The following is a 22,772-nucleotide window of genomic DNA, read 5'->3' on the forward strand; positions in this document are numbered from 1 at the left end:
GTTCTTTCACTGGTAAATGAAAAAAAAAGTTAAACTTTTTTTATCTTCCTCCTTAAGAATCGAGACTTTGACTTGCTATTTATATTTTAGACAAAAAAAAACCTATGTATGGGTACGTTGAATATTGTTTAAATACATAAATTAAAGATGTGCAAAATCTTTGGGATTCTATTGTGTTGAAGCCATTTTGACTGTCATTTTGTCAAACCCTAAATATAGACAAATCTTAATCGACCAACCTAATCAGGTAGCCTTAAAAGCTTCAAGTTAATTTCCTCAGGCGTTTATGAGATATTGCAAATACTTCTTTCTGACCATCTAAATGACAATAGCGTCTTTTGATTTAGCTCAACATCCTCCTCAGCTTGACCTGAAACTTTCAACTAAATACAATTTGTCATTCCTAAGATATTGAAGCTACACCGTTTGACAACTTGGATGCGTATAGTATCTTTTGATTTAGTTAAACATTCCCCTCAATATGCCAAAAAAGTATTAACATAAAAGTAATCACTTTATGCCCTTTACCTTTCCTGACATATCACAGATGCAACCCTATGACCCTTAAGATTCACTAAGTGTCATTTGCTTCAATTTAACATCCCCTTCAACTTGCCCTAAAAATTTCCACTATTTTTAACAAAAAGGCTATCCCAAAATTTGTAATGGATGTCTTCGGAAGAAGGACATCAAAAAGGGGCGTGGGAGATGGACTGATTCTCCTCAAATCACTTTTGCTCTAAAATAATTTAATATCAAATCTTTCAATACTCCTGCTACTACTATTATTACTAATACTAAAACTACTACTTCTCCGACTACTACAACTTTTATTATGGTGCCAGCACTACTAAGGGTAAGTGTATGAAGGTGAAAATTCGAAAGAATAATAAGGGGGATTTTGAACTAAATTGAAACACACTATGTGCAGGCAGATTTTCAAAAGGGCGTACCTCAAGACTGGATTTTGGTATTTAGTTGGAGCTTTCAGAGAAAGCTTAAAGGGGAAGATCAATTCGTCAAAAATGGAATATGTGCACATTGTTATTAATACTAGTATCTCTGCTACTTTCCTAATTCTACAAAGACTACTATTGCTACCGCTGCATTTACTCCAAATAATGTATGTATGCATAAATTTATTGCCCATCATAAATGTAAAATACAACACTGATGGAGTATAAAGAACGGAAATGGAAAGAAACAAATAAATTCTGACAAATACAAACAGAACCAAAACAAAGAAGAACAGACAAGAAGAAAAAAAAATACAAATAAGGGTAATCATATATAAGAACAAAAAAATTATCAACGACGGACAATGTCAGAGGTGCTTTCGCCAATAATCTGCCTCCGATATCTCTCATTTCTTTTCTGTACCGTTGACACTGGACTTGCAACTCCATACCGCGAGGATAGTGAGCTGTTATTAGTCCAGAGAGGCAGCCTTAGCTAATATTTCGTATACTTGTAGAAACACTACCGTATATCCCTAATATCTGAAGCAGTAAGAAGAGACCAAAATGGTGCAAGGGCAAGTAGATGCGGAACAGCAAATGCATTATAAACGCTAGCTAAGATACGGCTGTTAAATTTAAACTTTAACGCAACTAGTAAACCATTCACATTCCTAGCTTTTCTGGCAAAAAAGTCTTTCAAAAGTTGACGCGTGGCGCGAAGATTTGACCCAATCGGTACACCAAGATACGTCAGTGTATCTTGTGCTTTAATAACATGTTCACGTAGCTGAACATTTGTCGGGCAATCTGAACGGTGATTGAACACCAGGAACTCAGTCTTACTCTCATTAAATCGAAGACCTATACGTTTATTCTCCCTATCGAGAATTCCAAAATTTTCCTCAATTCCAAAGGCTTTTCTACTAATATCAAGGATGTCATCAGCATAGTTAGCTAGCGGAATATCGATACCATTAAATATACATGTGCACACAACTTGTAAAAATAATTAAATATACTTTTACTGCAGACAACTTGTAAGGTTAAGAGCATTAAGCTGAAAATTTCAGGATGTAAATGAATATACAGGTTGTTCAAAGGGCATATAGGTAGTGTCATAGCAACGGCTAATTGTATTAAGTTGAGGCCTGCATGACATGATGAGGGGGATGTTCAACTGACCAAAAGGCAATACGTTACTATTACTGCTGCTACTAAAACTAGTGCTACTACTGTTAACACTACTAAAAGTCTTAGAACTAGTACTACTAGTCCAAATACTACTGCTGTGACTAATATTACAACTATGCCTAAGGGTATGAATGTGAAATTCCTAGAGAACATTGAGGAGGGGACGAGAACTGAAATACGAAACGCCGTTTGTATGCAGGTTGTCAAAGGTTGTCAATCAGCAATATCATAGGATTGGTGTGAGTGTTAAATTGAAACTTAAAGGGCTTGTTGTGGGGGATATTGAGCTAAAAAGATAATATTTGTATCCTAATACTACTGCTTCTATTCGTACTACTACTACTGATTCTACTTCTACTACTGGTACTACTACTGCTAATAAAAATAATACTACTACTGTTAATTTCACTTCTGCTCTAAAGCTAAGTGCATAAAGGCATGAAATTCGTGTAATGTTGAAACAGTACTGAACGAAATTGAAACACGCTGTGTGTATAGAGGGTGTCAAGAGGACTTGTAAACAATGCTTCAGGAATGGCTTATGTTGCTAAGTTGAAACTTTCAGCGTGATTTGAAGGGGATTTTGAAGAGAACCAAAGGTGCTAAGTGCATACTGCTATTACAACTAATGCTACCACGTCAGCTAAGGGCATTAACATAAACCATTTAAGGAATATTTAGGCGGAGGTTGAACTTAATCAAAACGAACCATGATTATGTCGATTGTCAAAAGGCTGACACAGTAATATCTCAAGACCGGGTTACATTATTAAGTTGGACCTTTCAGGATAAGTTGTGTTGGACTTTCAACTAGCCAGAAGGCACTATGTGTATACTATTAGTACTACTTATACGATTGCTGTAGCTAGTGACGCTGAGGGTATTGAGATGAAACTTCTCGAAACATTTACAGAGAAGTTCAATTAAACGAAAAAAACATATACATGCAGGTTTTCAAAAGGGCATATAACCAATATCATTGGCAGCGTAATGCCTAAAATAGAGAGCAATATTATTGAAATTTTTAAAAGAGCTAATTCGATCTGAAATAAAAATTTCTTGTGCCTTTTTAAGAGTCAAAAGTGATTGGAGGGCAAGCATCCCTGCTCCTAAGCTCAATAATTCTCCAAACAAATCCAATCAAAATTGTGAGTTAACAGGTTTCTCTCGCATATTTGAACGGCCCAGTAACTATATCTCCATGGATATTGGGCATGTCAACACCCCACAATTATGCAATTTGCTCATTATACTTTAAAACTAATAAAACAATGCTGCTTTAAAATAAAACAAAAAGAATAACGTGGATGGCTCTAAATACCCGAGTCAAACTCAAAACAAACAGAAATTAACATGAGTGGGAGTGACAATCGCCAATCCTTGTGAAGACCAGAATATAACTTGAACCTTACTGAAAAAGAAAAAAACATGTTGATTTTTAATTGACTTGTTGATTGAATGTTGATTGATTGTTTAATATACATACACTGAGGTTTATTCATTTAAGTCTTAATAATTTTGATATATTAAAGTTTAAAAAGTGACAACATTTAAAATGTATTTTGTTTTCAGTAAAGTGCAAAATACATTTTAGTCCTCAGAAAGCATGGGGGTTTTCAGACCTAGTCATGTTACTTTATGCCCGTTTTTAGTTTGACTCGGTTATTTATTGTAATTTCAGTTCATTTTTGGTTTCATTTATTTATTGATGGTGATTTGCGGTAGTTTTACGCTTAGAAAAATATTTGACTCTATTAATGCTCATTTTTTGATCTTTTTTAGTTTTCGAACGAAAACTAGTTCTCTAGTTTTCGAACGAAAACTAGTTAGTTTTCGAACGAAACCTTTTTTAGTTTTCGAACGAAGCTTTTTAGTTTTCTTTGAAAAACTTATTCTGTGGGAAAAGATTTTTAAATATTCAAATTATGAGATAATCCTTGGTTTTCACGAAGGTTAATTGTGATAAAATGAAGCTTTTAGGTCAATTTGAAATGGATTTTGAACGAACTAAAAGACACTCTGTGTATGAAACAACTCTCACTACTCCTACTAATGCTAATATGACTGCTACTACTGCTACTAAGTCTATGGATATTAACGTGAAACTTGAAAGAATCTCAAAACGAAATTAAAACTTTAAATCTCCAATCAAATAAGCCCTCTCAAACATCTCTAAAACGGCTCTTTAGACACGAAGTGGTCTGGGAATTAACAAAGCAATATATGAAGCTTTATCACTTTTTACCAGTGCAGCAATGTTGTACTACATATTATGTGTGAAAATGAATATTTATATATGAACTGAAACGTTAATTTTGAAAATGTGTCTAGAAAGAATGGAAGATTGGTCTGAAAAAAGTAAAAAAAAAATTTTTTTTGCCTCGATCATAATCTATTTTCTTCTCCGACGACTGAATCAAGCGGAATGCTGCAAGACTAACATCCTTGGAACGACAAGTGTTTTCTTAGCACCTGGTATGATTTCTGAAACTTTTAAGTGTGCATATTTTATGTTTATATTTGAATATGAATGCTTATGTGTGCATTAAAGCTTACATTCTTAAAATTTTAAAAGGCAAGAACGGATGAAGTGATTTGCAACAAGTTTTATTTGTTTTTGTCTCGATCGTAAGCTGGTCTCACCTTTCTATCCTATATTTGAAAACTAGAGGAACTAGAAAAATATATTCAAAACTATAAGACTTTGGTGTCTTGTAATTTTTGATTCTGCTGAATTGTGTCATACTTTCTACGGCACTAATCGATGTAGTCAAGCGCTAGGACAAAGAGGATTTTACCAAAATTTTATTTCAGCTATACTTTTCAATTGCTACCGTCCCGCGCCCACTGTTACTGCACCAAATATCGTGTGAATTCAGATTTACCCAACGGTAAAACAGGACTAGGGATGTAATAATTTGATTTTACTTTCGTAAAAATTAATGAAGTTTTATTTACTACTTTAAAGTCAATTCCTTTGGATTTACAACTCATCTGTTTGAATAATATTCCATGTATCGATCCATCCTAAAGTTCTATAGACCATTATAGAAATTTATTTTATAGAAATTTATAGAAATTATAGAAATTTATTATAGAAATTTATGGACAACCAAATTTGTTTGTTCAATGTAAAAAAAAAGGCAAGCCAACGTCTTGATACACAATACAAAATAAATTACGAATATTACAATTATTAACCAATAAACACTAATGTAAATTAACAAAGAACGGAAATTAATCTGATAAAACCTTTTCCACAAAAGCGGTTTTTCAAATAAAAGTAAGGAGGTACAACAGACCTCTGAGGAGCAGAAATAGAGTCAAATAGTAACTCAAGCATAAAACGAACATGAATAAATATAATTAAGTAAGTAAAACCCAAAACAAACAGAAATTACAATAAATAATCAAAAACCTAAAACGGACAGACTACTACCAACAGGGGTTTCACATATATTTATCGATAGAGACTACTACAAAAGTTTTACAAATATACCTTTTATTAACCGATAAAAAAACTGTGTAAATTAACAAAGAACAGAAATTAATTTGATAAAGCCTTTTCTCTAAAAGAAATTCTAAAAAAAAAAAAATTAAGAAGCTACAATAGACATATGACGAGCAGAAATAAAGTCAAATAGTAATTCAAGTGAAAAAAAACCATCAATAACTATGAATAAGTAAGTAAAACCCAAAACAAGCAGAAATTACATTAAATAGTCAAGTTACACCTAAAATGGACAGAAACTTCTATAAACAGGGCTATAGCAAATGCCTCCTATGCCTTGTAACGACCAAAGTGTCATTTAAACTTTACTGAAACAAGCTACATTTGAAAGGTTTTTTCGGTACTCGGGCATTAAATGGGCCTGTCACGGAAAGCAGTCACGAAAAACCCGTTTTGGACGGGTTAATTCAAGACACCGCTATAAAGTAATGGAATGCATAGCGGGGTTTTCATTGTGTATACGATATTTAAACTGTTGTTTTGGGGGTTTACGGGGGGGGGGAAGGTGCCTAGGTTAGGTTGCGTTTTTAATATATGCAATGTTTTAACCCCCACTCCCCCTAATGTGCAAATATATAGCCCAAATTTGTTTATAAACTATTATATATTCATCCAATTTTATTTTATTTCATTAGCATTAACCAAGCTTGACATTTTAGAAAGGCCCATATAATGCCCAAGTACCGTTTTTTCTTTTATAATATTATAAATACGAAATTGTTAAGACAACCAAGAATTAGTAAAATATATTAAAACCATTCAAAAAATTACCTCATTAAATATTTCAGTAATCTTGATTAATAAGATGGTTTCCTTTTTTTGTTGTTGCTGATGTTATGTAGTAAAAGCTCGCGGCTGGAATTAAAAATTGCGCAATAAAGATGAAGTTACAGCAGTGGAGTGCTTTTCTTCATTTATTTCAGGTTTTTAAAGCCGTGACCATTGAATAGTCTAGCTGTGTTAAGTTCTTCAAAATTATGAAAATGTTGCACGAATACAGAAGAACGTTAGTTTGAAGATTTTATTAATCATGGAAAGGAAAAGAAATTATTTTATTCTACTTTCAACATGTGCTATATGCCTCTTTGCTGTAATTCAATGGAATACTGATGCTTCCGTATATAATGCGGGAAGGTTAGATTCTTTTATTTCTCTTTTAAACAAAAATTTGGAAAACCCTTTTGGACTCAAGCTTCAGTAAGGTAATTGATAAAGATCTAGATTAGAGGCAATTGAAAAGGAAACATGTTAAAAAGACAATTCTGTCTTCACAATATATTGAATAATTATAACTAACACATTTGCACGCAGCCCTACTATAGTTTACGTTCAATTCCCATGATGTAAAAATATATAGCCTACATTATATATTTCGGTACTTGTCTAGAATCCAGTAAACACGCAATAAGTGAAGTTTCTTTAATGCTAAAGAAATAATACAAAATAGGATGAAAATATAATAGTTTATGAACAAATTTGGCTATATATTTGCACATTAGGGAAGGGGGGAGGGGTAATGCATAGCATATATTAAATACGTAACCTAACTTAGGTACCTTTTTTGCCCCTTCAACCCCAAAAAACTAAAGTTAAAGGTACTGTTGCATTAGCTGGTACCCACGCGATTTACTGTATAGGGAAATGCTAAAGGAAACTAGTCCAACGAGTATCTGTCAATAGAGAATGGGATCACAAACCGTGGTTTGTCATTGCGTTTACAATATTTAAACTATTGTTTTTTGGGTTTTTGGGTTTTAGGTTACGTATTTGATATATGCTATGCTTTATTGCCTCCTCTCCCACACATAATTTTCAAATATATAGCCGAAATTTGTTTCTAAACTATTATATTTTCATCCTGTTTTGTTTTATTTTATTAGCATTAACCAAATTTGACTTCTCGCGTGGGTGCCAGGTAATGCAACAGTACCAGTTTAAATCTTTGTCATGGAGTGAGCAATACCTCACAAGGCAGCGAAAACCTGTTTTTCATTAAACATCTTTGATATTTCGATGCGGTCTTTCTCGCGTGTTCACCTGGATTCTAAATAAGTACCTGTATTTCAAATGCACTCCACCAGTCATCATTCTTGTTTTTTCTGGTTTTTGTTTCATCACAGCTGATTCAATTTAAGATTGCACGGGTTAAAACAAGAGAAACGCGTAGGAAGAATACATGGAAAAATCTAATTTCGGCAATATATTCTCACAGTGTCGAGGGGATTGGGATAAATTATAGCGTAGCAGCATCCAAATGTCTAAACTACAATTGTTCTGAATATTATGAAGTAAGAATTGTTTTCAAAAAATATTTCCTTCTCAACAGCCCCCAATCTAAACTTATGTCTGGAATTACCCCCGGGTGCTGAAAGAGCTAGTTTTACCTCTGTGTATATCAGGGGACACTCCTCGGGGATACCAGAAGGCAGAGACAATTTGGCTAGAGGGAAGACTATGCCAATGACTCGGAAACCAAACAATTCAATTATCATTCTTACTTTTCAATAGCCTACATAGTAATTAGATACTGAATAGGCTTATTGTTACTGAACAATCCAGATTACAATGCGCTAAAATAAAACATCTACACTAATTAGCCTTTATTTTAAGGTTAATAAATTTTAATAATAGGGGTCTTCAAGATTTGGGTACTTATACATTATATCTTACACACCGCTATATACTGTATCGGGAAACACAAAAGTAAACCAGTCAAACGGGTATTTACTAAAGAGAAATGGATTGCAAAGCTGGTTTCTCATTGCATTTACAATATTTAAACTATTGTTTTCGGGGTTTAGGGGGGGGGGGTACCTAGGTTAGGTTAGGTTACGTATTTAATATATGCTATGCTTTAACCTCCCCCCCTAATGTGCAAAAACATAGCCCAAATTTGTTTTTAAACTATTATATTTTCTTCTTATTTTATTTCATTTCATTAGCATTAACCAAAGTCGACTTCTTTCGTTTGTAAGATATAATGCATAAGTACCAAGATTTGATATTATGGTAATATTGGTTAGCATAACGCTTCCAAATTAGCCAAAATAGGAGAAAAAAGTCTTCCTTGATTATGGTTGCAGCAGTAGCTGCTGCAACCTAGTAAAGAGCGAACCACAACCCGTAGTAACCAAAAGTTTAAAAACGCGTAAAAAAAACTACCTAGTGATAAAAATTACCATCTGACACTTAACCAGGAATGGTAACTATGGTTTCAGTAAACCTTAAAAGTAAAAGTTAATTGTGTTTTTAGTAGTAATCAAGGTTCCATTTTGCCTAGACATATAGCAATTACCATGTTATTTGCGGAGACACACAGCAATTTCTACATTATTCTGGACCTTGTATATACCTTTTCAAAGAGAGTGAGTATAACCTGATTGGTGATTGGGATTTGAATAAAAGGAATAGTTTTCTTAACAATTCATATTAGTAAGAGAATTGAATTCGAAGATAATAGTTTATTTCAGAGGGTATTAATGGAGAAAAATGAGTGGTACATCTAAATTATTGGAGCTTAATGATGGAGCTGAAAACAGCAGCAACGATATACGAATACCCAATGTGGCTGTGGAAATAACCGCTGGTTGTAGGCTATGTCTTGAATGGGACACTATGCATGCTAGATAAGTGGTATTATTAAGCAAATTTAAGCCGGAGGATCAATCAAGCTTTGCTGGAAAAGGGAATGGGCTCCAAATAAATAAATTTTAGTCTGCATTCGGTGTCCTATCAAAATATATTGGTGAGAACAAAATGTATCAGTGATTATTATTATTGTAAGTATGTTCAGTAAAATTGTTTCTAAATCAATGGCATTTTTTTCTATAGTAGACTAGCGTATATTTTTTAGAGTAGAAAAAAATTCTGGTTAGTCTGAAGTTGGTTGTGAGACAGTTAGGACTCTAAAAAATGGATAGATTCGAGAAAGATCGAATCGTGAGGAGTCTAGTTCTTATGGGAAAACATTTGATTCTAGCTGACAATTTTCTAGAGTTGTCTATTTAAAGGAAGATATTTTCTCGGGGAGTACCTGTCGATATAATGAAAACTGATTCTCCATCATTAGACTATTGTATGAATCTTCTAAACCGTGGTCCAAACGTATTTACACAATTTATTGATGTATTGATCACAACACTGCAAAATAATATTATGAAGATGATTTTAAACACTAGTTTAGAGATTCAAGACTTTTTTCATAAGAAAGATGATGGTCAAGGACGATTTACTCCTCTCTCTCTCTCTCGATCTCAGACAACTTTCGTTGGTTCTAGCTCAGTTTCACAGTGTCAGTGAGAGTGTCAACATATGAAAAAATGTTCCATACATGTCCACTATGTATGAGAATACCGGGCAGTTGGTTATGATTTGAGGATCGCGCTGGGATCGTGGTGTATGACGAAAATTGTGGTATATGCGAACCATGTATATAGCATGGGGGACACGCTTTGCAAATCAATGGTTGAACTCCCTGTCTTGTAAAAGCGTTCGACTCTCAGCCCAGAAGTCACTACTTCTCCAAGAGTCCCTATGAATCTTACTAGGAGTGGAAGAATACATATCCCGGTATGATCGGGAAGAATCCTAACCGTGATTTTAGTCTATTGCTACGAAATTGGTTTCGTCGTGGTTTTAGATTGTTCTGGGAGGAGGACCCGGATCACTGATTCAACTGTTGGAACAACAAGAGAATATGGTTTCTATGTCATCGTTGTGAAGACAATGGGTGCTTTGATTATAAGCCCACTGATTTTTATTAGGCTGTGACGGAATGTGATTCGACACTTGAGGACACTGTTTGTGAAATTGCTTCAAATAAACAAATTGAAACATGTGAATTCTATAGAATGAATGAGAATACTATCATTGACTATACAAAGAGATATGACAAGAGTGAAGTCACACTCTACTGTAGAAAATGTGACCCTGACATTGCAGTACATCAGGATCAGTACACTGTGAATTCGGATAATATACCTGCACTAGTTGTTGTCGACAGATACCTAGTAGTTGATGAAATTTGAAGAGTAGAAAAGTCGTTTTATCATTAATATAAATTTTTCTTTATCAATAAAAAATTTCACATACATTCTTAGAACAATTTATTATTAGTGCACTAAAATCAAAATTAAATACACTTTTAATTATATTCTACACTAGAAAGTCGTTCAATCACGGTAAATCAACGTATATGTTGAGAAACTGCTTGTAGGTATAGCCACGGCATCTGAACATGAAAAAGAGTAGAACATGAAAGCCACATGTCTCAGTTGTTAAATCCTGTACTTTTTATTGATTTTGAATAATTGTTTTCCCACTGATTTAAATATAGTTTATGATGTATGGAGTATAAAATTTATACGATAGTCCAAGAGGGTCAAAAAATTCAATATTCCTTACAGTTTGACAGATTTGAAGCCCCTGACTTGTCTGCAATTTTGACGAACTGCTATTAACAATGATTAGGGGATTGTTAAGGGTATTGTTAACACTTAGAATTTTTTCAATGAAGTCCGAAGGTATGCAATAGGACTTGTACTGGGACATGTATGGATCCATACTAAATACATTAATTATTTGATTTTTGTTCATGGTGCTAAGTCAAGTAGAACACTGCCGTCGGGTGTGATGTCGCAAAAGGTTTCAAATTGGGTCAATAATATTAGCGTGATGCTTTCCGCCAGAGCATCGACAAATTTACACTCCAAACGTGTATTCCCTGTTCATATTATGCTCATATCTTGTGTGCCTGACAAGTCCAAAATAATAACCCCATGATTTTTTGAAAACATTGAATCGGTTATTCCATTTTCAAATAGTTGAGAGTCATGATCTAGGGATTGCATGGTCAACTCGTACAGAGTTCTATAAGATTGTATGTAAAATGATGGAGTGTACAGTGGAATACCATTCACTTTGCACACAAGGCTAGATACATCGAAAAAAATAAAATAATGGGGTTATTCAGTCCAGGATCCAACGGCACTGCTACCCTAAACACAGACAAACTACAATTTTAAAGGGAGGTTGTCCTCGCTTTATGGCGAGCTAGATGTTAGAATAGAGTTGGTAGCTAAGTATCAGGGAGTAGTGGTCGTAGTAAGACCAAGAAGCTTAAGGGTGCAACCATTGGCCCGTAGCTTTTCTACTACCACCGTCACAGGGCCCATAACTTGTTTTGATTAACCGTGAAGGCACTCTGCTGTAACAATAGATTATGAAGCGGAGGGTGAATAAATAATTTTTCTCCAAATAATATTCGACTGGGCCATCTTTAACCTTATGTCAATCTTGACATTGGGGGGTAGCCATTGGGATATATTGAATATCTCATGATTTAATTTTCCAACCAGATGATACTACTGGGTTACTACAGTAGTAAAATCGCCATCTGTAACAAAACTCGTTTTATATTCATAGCCCAATGATTGCTCTCTCAACTCCTTGTGTGCCTTTGGTGTCATCATCATAAATTGTATGTAGCTTGCATAGTTTGATGGATTATTGCTAGTGCTCACCAATGTTCCATTAATAAATACATTAATTTGTTTGAATAGGTTGTGTAGAATACAGTTTTCATAGGAGAGACCATCGCCGGCATTTGGAGTTGTATTATCTGACTTTTTCTTCACCACAACATTTAAATCAATAAATGTTGACGACAAATCAATGAAATAGTCTTCATTGGAAAATATTTGAATGTGAATATTCTCTAAGAGGGGTTGTTGGGTTTGAAACTGTTCACAGTAGCCATATGTTTCACTGGCATCAACATTTTCAAAATTGCTTAGACTAAATGAAGAACTGATTGATGGATATGATTCCTTGTGGGGGAGATAAGTCATCTTAAGAGAAGAAATCCTTCTTTGATCTAACAATCTTTTTCTTTTTCATCTTATTGGCCTTCGTTATTTTATACCTCAAAGTCCTTGTTGATGTCCTTTGCTTCCTGCCTGGGTGGAGACTGATGAGTGAATGACGCGAACGCATCCTTTTCAATCCCTCCCCATTTTCGAGATTTTAATTGTTCACCAACGGCTCTTGCTGAAGATCTAATATTTTCCTTAACACTCTCCTTGAAATTCTTGCCCGATCCCCAGTCCTGTAGTGTGGAGGCAGCAAAATTTTATGCAGCAGGCACAAGATATTTTCTGGCAAGTGGTAGCGCTGAAAGAAATATCCTAGCAAACCAGTTAAAATTCTCATACCCCAACATTTGATGACGCCCCTCGTAATGCTCAAATATATTACCTGACTGACGATGAAACAGCGCATCGATTTGACACTTAATATTTGAGTAAACAACGGAAATACTTCTATTGTTGAAGCTTAGTGGTTTTGCCGTCACTGACAATGGGTCGAAAATGACATGTAATCACTGCTAAGCCTTTTGTTATTGCTAGAGGATCACCCCATTCACTTTTTAATGCTAACTGGCAGAGTTATAAAGCCGAAGTGCTTACAGTATCTTACTAATGATGCTCTATATTATAGTAACGAACAAGTTAATTAGTTGGTTTTAATTTAAGAACACATAGTAAAGGAACATTTGAATAACAGACTCATGATGTTTCCACAAAGGATGCAAAGAAAAACATACAAGAGTCCGAAGCGAAACCAGGCGGATAATCAGCAAAAATAACTTGATCCATCCCGTAAACGGTGCCAGCATTTTTCCCATGGATCATATTCTGTTTAAAGCCAAGAACAGCTCTCAGATTATCATTGAGAATAATTGTTTAAGTGTCAACAGGTGAGCTAATGTAGATCCTATCATGTTCAAATTAATAATTAAAATGTAATGTACCATTCCTACAATATGAAATTTTTCTATTCCTTGTATGGCACAAAATTTCCTTTTTATCATATTCAATATATTTCAATCTGACATGTGGATAGTCACTAGGTTTAAGTGCTTCAACCCATTCATAGTCGACATAGCCCAACCCATTCATAGTCCAATCGAATGGTATAACTTTTATATAATACACTCGAGCCTTTCTCAGGATGTCATAGGTATTTTTGAGAATACAGTCGGCAAGAGCCACTTCATACGCACCGTCAAATTTGATGGCGGGGGAGAGTTTTGTCCAAAAATCACTTGTCATATTCAAGTCATTGTAGAGAGGATCGGAAACGTTGGACATAAAAGTTACATAGAAATCATTGGGCATTGTCAATATCTTCAACACCGATCCAAGAATCAAAATCAGAGTTGTATCCTAGCCACCTACAAGTAACTGTTTCTTACCCCTGCGAGTATGTGTCTTTAATATCTTTTCAATTTGATAGATTTCACTAGCATTTTTAACTTTTTGCAGTTCATAGTCATAAAAGACACCGAAAATCTCTTCATCTTTGGTATCACGCAAGCGGTAAGTTATGGGTTTAGTGTCTAGGATTTTCGTCACTTTAAAAAGTTCGGTGGCCCACAAGTGATTCCCCTTTTCAAAACATTAGTTGTGTAATTAATTAGAATAGCATCACAAGCATTGAATTTAATTTTCTTCATGACTGCTGTTTCATTGTAATATCGTTTAAGAAAGGTGTCAAGTGTATCATGATCCGAATGATGAACCTCTATTGGTGTAGAGTCGGACAGTGAACAAAGAGGTCGTTGATTATAAATCAACATGATTTTATCAATATCATGAATAAAAGTCGATGTATTTTTCAATGTACAATATCTTGAAATTAAAAGTAGAATAGTTCTTATCAATCTTTTGGCCAATGCAGCCTTTATATGACTGTGACTATGATAGAGCAGTGAACTATATTTTTCTAGTACTTTTGGAACATGAGGATTAAAAAATTCACTACCCAGATCCGTTTGAATTTTTTTATATGAATCCTGTTCGAGAATACTTTCAATGGCCTGAGGAACTTCAACACCTCTCTTTGATCGCAATGAAATTGCATGTGCATAACAACTAAAACACTGATTGCAAGTAGAATGTACTTGTACTGTGTATTGTTACGTCGTTGAATTTCATCTAGAGTAAGGAGATCTGCTTGCATTATATGCAATGTGTAAAAGGCTTTAGTTTTTCGATATTGATTGGCACGAAGTATACTATTTCTATGCATTGTTTAGGTCGGTTCATTTTGTGGAAAGTCTCTTATACTTTTAGTTCGAAAACCCGTGACTCTAGAAAGAGGTGTTGGGGAACTTAAAATCCCCGCCTCATCTATATTTTCATAAACACCTTTTAGAACTTCAACCATTTTGAATGTAAACACGTTGTGTAATGTCCGCTACCCTTGTGTATACTGGCTGGTGGTGACGTTGACTTGATGCGTCTTCGCTTTCTTCTAGATACCAGGGGTGTGTTAGTATTTCCCAAAATGTTTTTAAAATCTTCTTCTTTGTCATATTTTAATGGTATCAATATTGATGTTGATGCATGTTCATTTAATTTTTTTAGAATTTTTCTATTGCCAATAAGACTTTTGCGGAAATTTAATGTATTTAGAAAGTTGTATAGACGAGTGTCAAATGATAATAGTCCTTTAAGATTTTTAACCATGTCATACAGTAAACCAAGTAGATTATAGCTTTTGCCCTGAATTATAATCTCTTCCATATTGCTCTCAGTTTGAATATGATCTCTTTCGTAGAGATAGAATAAGAGTCGCTTAATGTGTTCACGCAAAGTGTTGGGCCTTATATTTCCAGATGTCGTTACAATCTAATTAATTCCCTAAGTGTTCAAGGTTGTTCCAGCAGCAGAATCCTGAGAAGATTATTCCGTCGTCTAGTCAGCAGCAGCAGCAGCAGTAGAGTTTAATTAATAGGACCTGTGTTTGTCCACTCGGCGAAGTTTATCTTGAAGTAAAATAAACTTTTTATCGTTCTCAATAGTTATTACGTCAAGAAATTTACACAGATTGTCCTCAAAGTGTTCGATGGGCAAGAGAATGAGTTCTATTTGAGTAAGGTAATATGATTTCGCTAATCTCACTTCAAACAACTGTTTACAAGTCCCGCACTAATATGCATAAATAGTTTTAAAAAGCTACCGCTTGATTGAAAAAGTTGTTGCTTTTTAAAAAAAATTCCATTAATTTTATATGCGCAAGTAAGAACAATAGAAAGATTTTGCTTTTACTGTTACTTAATTAATTATTTTAGTTTAAAATTACCCTCGGTCAAATTTAAACAAAGTTCAGATATTAGATTAATGAATACGTGGTAAATACCGTGTTTGACTATTGCCTTCTTAAGCTGTGGTTCTGGAATGCTTAGAACTGAAAACAGGTACCTCTTTTCAATTAGTTTATTCGGTGTCATGATAGCGAATAATAAGTTTTTTTGGCGTTCTCGAGGAAATATACTGTAATTTCATTGTCGAAAATATCTGTGACTACACGCAAATCCTCGGGTGTATTTTGATTAAGATCCAATAGGATATAACCGTGGGGTTTATTAGTTGCCTGATTGTATGCTGAGAGCAGAAATTTAGGGGCACCTAGATAGATTTGTTTATTGAGATTTATTAGCGAGCTATAATCACGAAGAACACTTTAGATGGCTTAGTATCTAAAACTAAATGCAACTTTTTGTATACTTGTGCATTGCTAATCGATAGCGTGCTGAAACATAGTAGAGGTAATAGGTTCATGACAGGAAAAATTGGAAAGCTGTGGCCTTTCCGGGAGCCACTGCACGGTAGGTTCTTCCTTACCGCCGTGGATCTGTCCAGAGTGTTTGTTAAAAAAGTCGAAACCATAATGTCCCTGTATGAATTGTAGCTGCACTGAACCCAAGGTGGCAGCAATTGCTTTTATTTTATCGTATGACTCCTGCCAAATACTGTAACAATAGTAGATTTTTTTCGGCTTTTCCACAAACATTTTATCACAATTTTTAATTATTTTAGTTAAGAGTGTTGTTTTGCCCGACATTGAGGGCCCAGACAGAAACGATCTGAACGGTGTTGTAAATTGATAAAAGTTCCCTTCCACAGATTACCTGGACACCTAACTGTAGAATATGATTGTCTAATAAATAAATAATATTCCTACTACTTTGTTCTTAAAGAATAAAAAATAATCATATTTTTCTTTTATTATATACATAAAAAGTAACAATACTTAAAAAAAGCACATTAAACATGAAAAAATACACCTTTTTTTAAATTTAATTGTAATAAAAAAATACAACATTTACATGGGCACACAGAAAGAACACTTGAATACTTTTTTTTTGTTTATATATAGAGAGAAAAAAATACAACATTAAATTAGAGAGCACTTGAAAAAAAATCACTTTTTTTTTTAATGAAACATTTACAAAAAAAAATCTGCTCTAAGTCAAAAAGAAAACTTTGACAGTGGCGGTGCGCCCCCCCCCCCCCCCGCTGGCGGTGGCCGCCCCCCCCCCCCCGGCCGTGAGGCCCCCTTCCCCCGGGCCGCGAGGCCCCCCCCCATAGGGTTTAGGAAATAATTTACAGGACTTTATTTAAACCGAGACTTTCCCTATGGGTAACACATTCGGCCCGGTCTGAAGTTAAATAGTGTCCAAGGGGGAGGGTAGTCACACCATCTTGAAAAACATAGACCTTGTCGGAAATTGCAATTACTCATGGCAATTTTTTCTACATTTACAGTAAATTTCTTGTATTTTAGAGAACGAATTGCCAGCAATTTGGCTCGTGGAATTGTATTTTGAACAATACAATTCCTTTAAATGTCCATGTCGAAATTCTTATCCACATAGCGCGTGGGTACTCCTTTGCAACGTTTCTTGATTTCTTCGTCGTGTGTTCGTATAAAGTACACCTTCGGACCTGAAAGCAAACCACGGGAAATCAAGTCACTTACCGGTTATGATTTAAAAAATAAAAGCTGATTGGGTGCCCGACGTTTCACTAGCTCTGGGTAAAGACCACTCCAATTAGTGTCGTCCATCCTTGAGCTGATAATTTCACCTTACGCCAAATCATCGATTTGATTTGGGGTTTTTACTTTTAACAGGAAAGAATCTGTGTCACCTTTGTAGACCACTACTTTCTCCTTCTCAGGCCGCTGTATCCTAGCCAAATTGTAATAGAATTTCATCATGAGCTTTTTTGAGATCTGCAAGATAACAACACCTGTAACAATATTTTTGTTAAGGGTAGTGCGTCTTTTTTTCCTATTCAATAGTATCATGTCCGGGCCAATGATTGTGAAGGAAGTGTAATTTGGATCGGCAATAATTAGAACACATTGTTCAGGATCAATCACGACGTCAGAACGATTCCTATTACGAACACTTTCACACATTTTGCCGAAAGCTGAATTCAAAATGAGTTTATAAATTTCTTTTTCGGCCTTCGTCTGTGCTTCAGAACGTTTGTTGACAAAAGTGTCAACAAACGTTTTCAAATAGTGTTTTGTACTAAACTGGAGTGATCTTTGAACCTTTTTGACGTTGAAACTGTTGTTGCATATCCATTTTAAAGCTAAATGATTTAAAACTATGTTTTTTTTCGGTAGAAAGTCAGCAAAATATTTTTGTTTTGAAAGTTTCGAATGAAATCCGTCAGCCTCAACTAAACACCTCTTGTAGGGGCTCAAAGAGTCCTTAGTCACAGGTCTAGTGATGCACGGGAAAACAAAATCCTTTACTGGATCGTGAAGCTTGATTGTTACCTACACAAAGCTTACAAAAAAACATACACCTAGTTCAGGTACTTCCACACCACTTTCAAGTACATTAACGTGGAGAGCTTCAGTGTAATTGAGCCAGGTATATTTAAAACCAGGTAACATATAATGTCACATGGCCGTAGGATAGAGAGAATCAATAGCAAGGGAAACTGCATTTAATTTGATCTCCGTCTTTTCCGTTGTTGGATCAGTCTCGATGATACAGGCACCATGAAAGAAGAACCCAACTCCCTTTGACCATTCAATGAACAGATGCTGATCAATGTATGTGATTAGCCCAATTTTTTCCCCACTAATTTTTTGGATGAGGTCCATCACTAGATGAGGAGATAAAAAATAATAACCCAAATCAAGATTAAACTCCTCATAGATTTTATCCGTATTTTTACACATAATGTCTAACAGGGTTGACACGTCACTCGACAAATATAGCTTGCAGTAGTCAAACCCATTTTTACACCCTCCCTCTGCCCAAACTTTTTTTTAGCAAAACTGTATTCCTCGGGGGTGCATCTACGATCGTGAAGACTGTCGTAAAACGATTCAATTGAAGGAATAGTTTCCTCGGCGAATCTCGACATGGAACAATAATAGTCATAAGGATATAGGCAACTCTGGTGTCATAATGTCGGAGAAAATGTCACTTTTCTATCGCACAATCTTCTTGCCTAGTTGCCAAGGCCACTAGAACTTCTAATTTCTGTTTGAGGTAGCCTTCTCCTAATTTTTTGGGACCATTGGTTCGATACGATAACGTATAGAACGAAATAAGAAACAAATAAACACCTATCCGTAATCTGACTTCTCTAAAGAAAAATACAAATTCCACATCTTTGTAAATGAAAGCTTGAAACAGCTACAACAGGGGCTCTGATATGCTGAATTTGATGGCGCAATTTTCATCAAGGTCACTCGCTCTTTCGGGGCTTTTCCTCCTCTAACCTAAAATCAGAAACATTTTCTTAGGCTGGAACTTTTTTTTGAACAAATTTATTGTTCAGTAAATTCGCTGAGTAAGTATTCTGTTGATATTGGTATCTAAACTCCCTTTTTTAGAATTTCAGTTACTTTTAGCCCAGGTCACTCCTTACGTACAGTCTATGATCACGAACTGTTGGATTTTTATAGGACCTAATTTTCGTGCTTATTAGGTTTCAAATGGCACTTTACTTTTTTTAAATACTTCTATTTTGGTTATTATACAATTAATCCTATTCAGACATAATCTTCTTTTAGTACCTATTGTAGCTATATATCTTAGATTTCGTATGATCAAGTGATTTATTTAGGTTTATTTGATAAATTTGATATTTTATTTGAGGTGATATTTGGGATTAAAAAAAGCTAAAGCGGAGAGCGTCGATACATTGTTATGTTGCTTCCGTATGGCATGCTTCAAAAGGTTAGTTTTAAATTTCTATAGTTTAATTTATCCCTTTTCTTTTTAATATTCTGCAGACGACTTAGCGGAAATCATAACTGAAGAATCTAATCTGTTTCTTTTTTTCTTGAAATATCTTGACTTTTTAATCAACTTTTGAAAAAACTATCCTTGCTTGGTTTTGTCTTTTTTCTTCTTAATTTTTTTTGAACGTCACATATAGTCAGTGTGTTCTCAAAATACATTTGCATCTCAGAAAATATGTTTTATTGCTTTTCTTGCCGCGGTGTAAGACTCTTGTTTTTAGAAATAGCAAAGCGTCTTCAAACTGCAAGAAAAGAGTTTGACTGAGTATATTCTCCGTCAAGCTAACAATTTTATAAAGTTAAAAAACCAAAAGTGGTAGATTTTTAGGCTTTTTTTTATATTTCTTGTTAGTCCTCTGGACGAATCAGGGTAGAAGCCTTGGCCAAAGTGTAAATGTATTGTGAAGATAAATTTGAGATTCTCAAAAAGAAAAAGAAACAAAAAAGAACCAGCTGGTCTCCAAATTAAGTTTTTTTTTATTCCTAGGACAGCCAAAAATGATTCTTCTTCTTCTTTACAAACCTGTGAGCCCAGACGAAAAATAGGATTTTTAAAAATGCACAAATGCGCAAGTATGACTCTTCAAAACATTTTTCTAAGGTAAGTTTTTATGGTACTTGTCTTGAATCCGATAAACACGTAATTAACCACATAGAGAATTTCAAAGATATCATTTAAAAAACAGGTCGCTAGTGAGTTGTTGTTCACTCTGCGACAAAAACTTAAACTTTAGTTTTTGGGGTTGAAGGGACAAAAAAGGTACTTAGATTAGGTTAGGTTACGTATTTAATGTAAGTTATACTTTACCCCCTCCCCCTAATGTGCAAATATATAGCCCAAATTTGTTCATAAACTATTATATTTCCATCCTATTTGTTATATTTTATTAGCATTAACGAAACGTCACTTATCGCGTGTTTATCGGATTCAAGACATGTACCGTCCTTAATAATTGTAGTTGATTATTTCGATTAATCATTAACCAGTTTTGTTAATAGAATTATAAAATAGTAGGTTTTCTCATTCGATTAGCAGTCTCATTGTCATATTACAGGTTTTTATTATTAGAAGTACAGATAAGCCATAAATAAATATATATTACTGGTATTTCACTAGTACAACTTTCCTTCGCAAGTTCATGGACAGGATCGAAAATTTAGTTGAATGACTTTTGTTTCTCATTAAAATTAAACTTAAATTTAATCAGTTTAGTTAATAGAACTATAAAAGGGGTTTCCCCTTCGATTAGTAGTCTTATTATCATATTATAGGTTTTTATTATTAGAAGTACAGACGAGCCATAGATAAATATATATGTTACTAGCGCACCCCTATGACAACTTGCCTTTGCAAGTTCATGGGCAGGCTAGGAAATTTAGTTGGACGACTTTTGTTTTTCATTCAAACTAAACTTAATCAGTTTAGTTAATAGAATTATAAAAGGGTTTTCTCATCCGATTAGCAGTCTCATTATTATATTATAGTTTTTTTTTATAATTAGAAGTACAGACGAGCCATAGTTAAATATATATTACTGGCACGCCACTAGGATAACTTGCCTTGGCAAGTTCATGGGCAGGCTAGGAAATTTAGTGGAAAGACTTTTGTTTTTCATTCAAACTAGACTTAAACTTAATCAGTTTAGTTAATAGAATTATAAAATAGTAGGTTTTCTCTTCTGATAAACAGATCATTACCAAATTATAGGTTTTTCTTACTAGAAGTTTATACGAGCTATGGATGAATATATAAATAAATATAAATCATAGGTAGCAGCAGGAACCCATTATTGAATACTGGTCGAACAATACAACATTGCCAGATGAGAGCGAGTATACCCATTATTGAATACTGGTCAGACAATACAACATTACCAGATAAGAGCGAATAAACCCAATATTGAATACTGAACGAACAATACAACATTGCCAGATAAGAGTAGTTATGTTGTTTCTTCGTTATGTTATGTTTGTTGGTTATGTTGTTTGATGGTTATGTTGTTATGTTGATGGTTATGTGGTCTGATGTTATGCTATGATGATGTTATGTTATGTTGTTATGTTATGTTGATGTTGTTTGATGGTTATCGTTGGTTATGGTATGATGATGCTGTTTCATGGTTATATTGTTTCTTGGTTATGTTATGTTTGTTGGTTATCTTGTTTGATGGTTATGTTATTATGTTGATGGTTATGTGGTATGATGTTATACTATGTTGATGTTATGTTATGTTGTTATGTTATGTTGATATTATTTGATGGTTATCGTTTGTTATGTTATGTTGATGTTGTTTCATGGTTATGTTGTTTCTTGGTTATGTTATGTTTGCTGGTTATGTTGTTTGATGGTTATGTTGTTATGTTGATGGTTATGTGGTTTTATGTTATGTTATGTTGCTAATCACGCGAGTTTCTAAGCCTAATGAATATAGACGAGATTGATGCAATATATTCACTGAATATGAGCATGACAGTGTTATTGATCCGCTAACGGTACAAGATCATTGACACCTATTTCTAGGTCAATGGATTTACGTAAGGTTTCTCTTACATCACAATTCAGCCTTGAGATTTTGTTTATAATGATCACGTTTTGAGGTTAAAGTAACATACCATTTCAAGACATTATGGAGCAAACAACGAATACTGTGGATTTAGAAGCTTTGACTGAACAAATTTATCAAGTGAGTTCTGTTTAGTAAATTTTCTTTGGTTTTTCCTAATAAAATCTTTTTTGTAGTACCCCACCCCCTCCAATATATTCAATTTCAGGATATACCCCCCAATAAAAAAAATCTTTATACTTTGTTTCAAATATACTCTTTTTTCCACTACGTAGCCCCCCCCCCCCTCCGGCTATTCGTCACCATTTAATCCTTTCAAAAAGAATTATTTACCCCAATCCTGTCATTCCCTTTGTGCATTTAAAAACATCAAAATCTTCACACTTGCGATTTAATAAAAACTGTGTGTGAATGCGTCTAGAG

The 22,772-nt window shown here is 34.4% G+C and overlaps 1 protein-coding gene and 1 long non-coding RNA gene across 3 annotated transcripts in view; one reads left to right on the forward strand and one right to left on the reverse strand.

Moving 5' to 3' along the window:
• The first annotated feature begins 6,603 nt into the window (after positions 1-6,603).
• LOC148947409 (galactosylceramide sulfotransferase-like) overlaps positions 6,604-22,772 on the forward strand; it is a 106,350-nt gene continuing 90,181 nt past the window's right edge. The window contains exons 1-2 of one of the 2 annotated variants that reach the window (XM_089095837.1): positions 6,604-6,795; positions 20,273-20,386. In XM_089095837.1, the coding sequence (XP_088951963.1) occupies positions 6,692-6,795; positions 20,273-20,386 (218 nt within the window). In that variant the 5' untranslated portion in view covers positions 6,604-6,691. The remainder of the gene's footprint in view (positions 6,796-20,272; positions 20,387-22,772) is intronic. The other variant, XM_089095838.1, reaches the window with a different exon arrangement.
• The window catches only part of LOC148947410 (uncharacterized), a 41,256-nt gene continuing 37,548 nt past the window's right edge, over positions 19,065-22,772 (reverse strand). Inside the window, exon 3 of the long non-coding RNA XR_016142362.1 lies at positions 19,065-19,260. This is a non-coding gene — a long non-coding RNA (uncharacterized LOC148947410). The remainder of the gene's footprint in view (positions 19,261-22,772) is intronic.

The sequence above is a fragment of the Artemia sp. Qi Xiang Cuo genome, chromosome 10 (genome assembly GCF_049724085.1).
Source record: "Artemia sp. Qi Xiang Cuo chromosome 10, ASM4972408v1, whole genome shotgun sequence".
NCBI classification, from domain to species: domain Eukaryota; kingdom Metazoa; phylum Arthropoda; class Branchiopoda; order Anostraca; family Artemiidae; genus Artemia; species Artemia sp. Qi Xiang Cuo.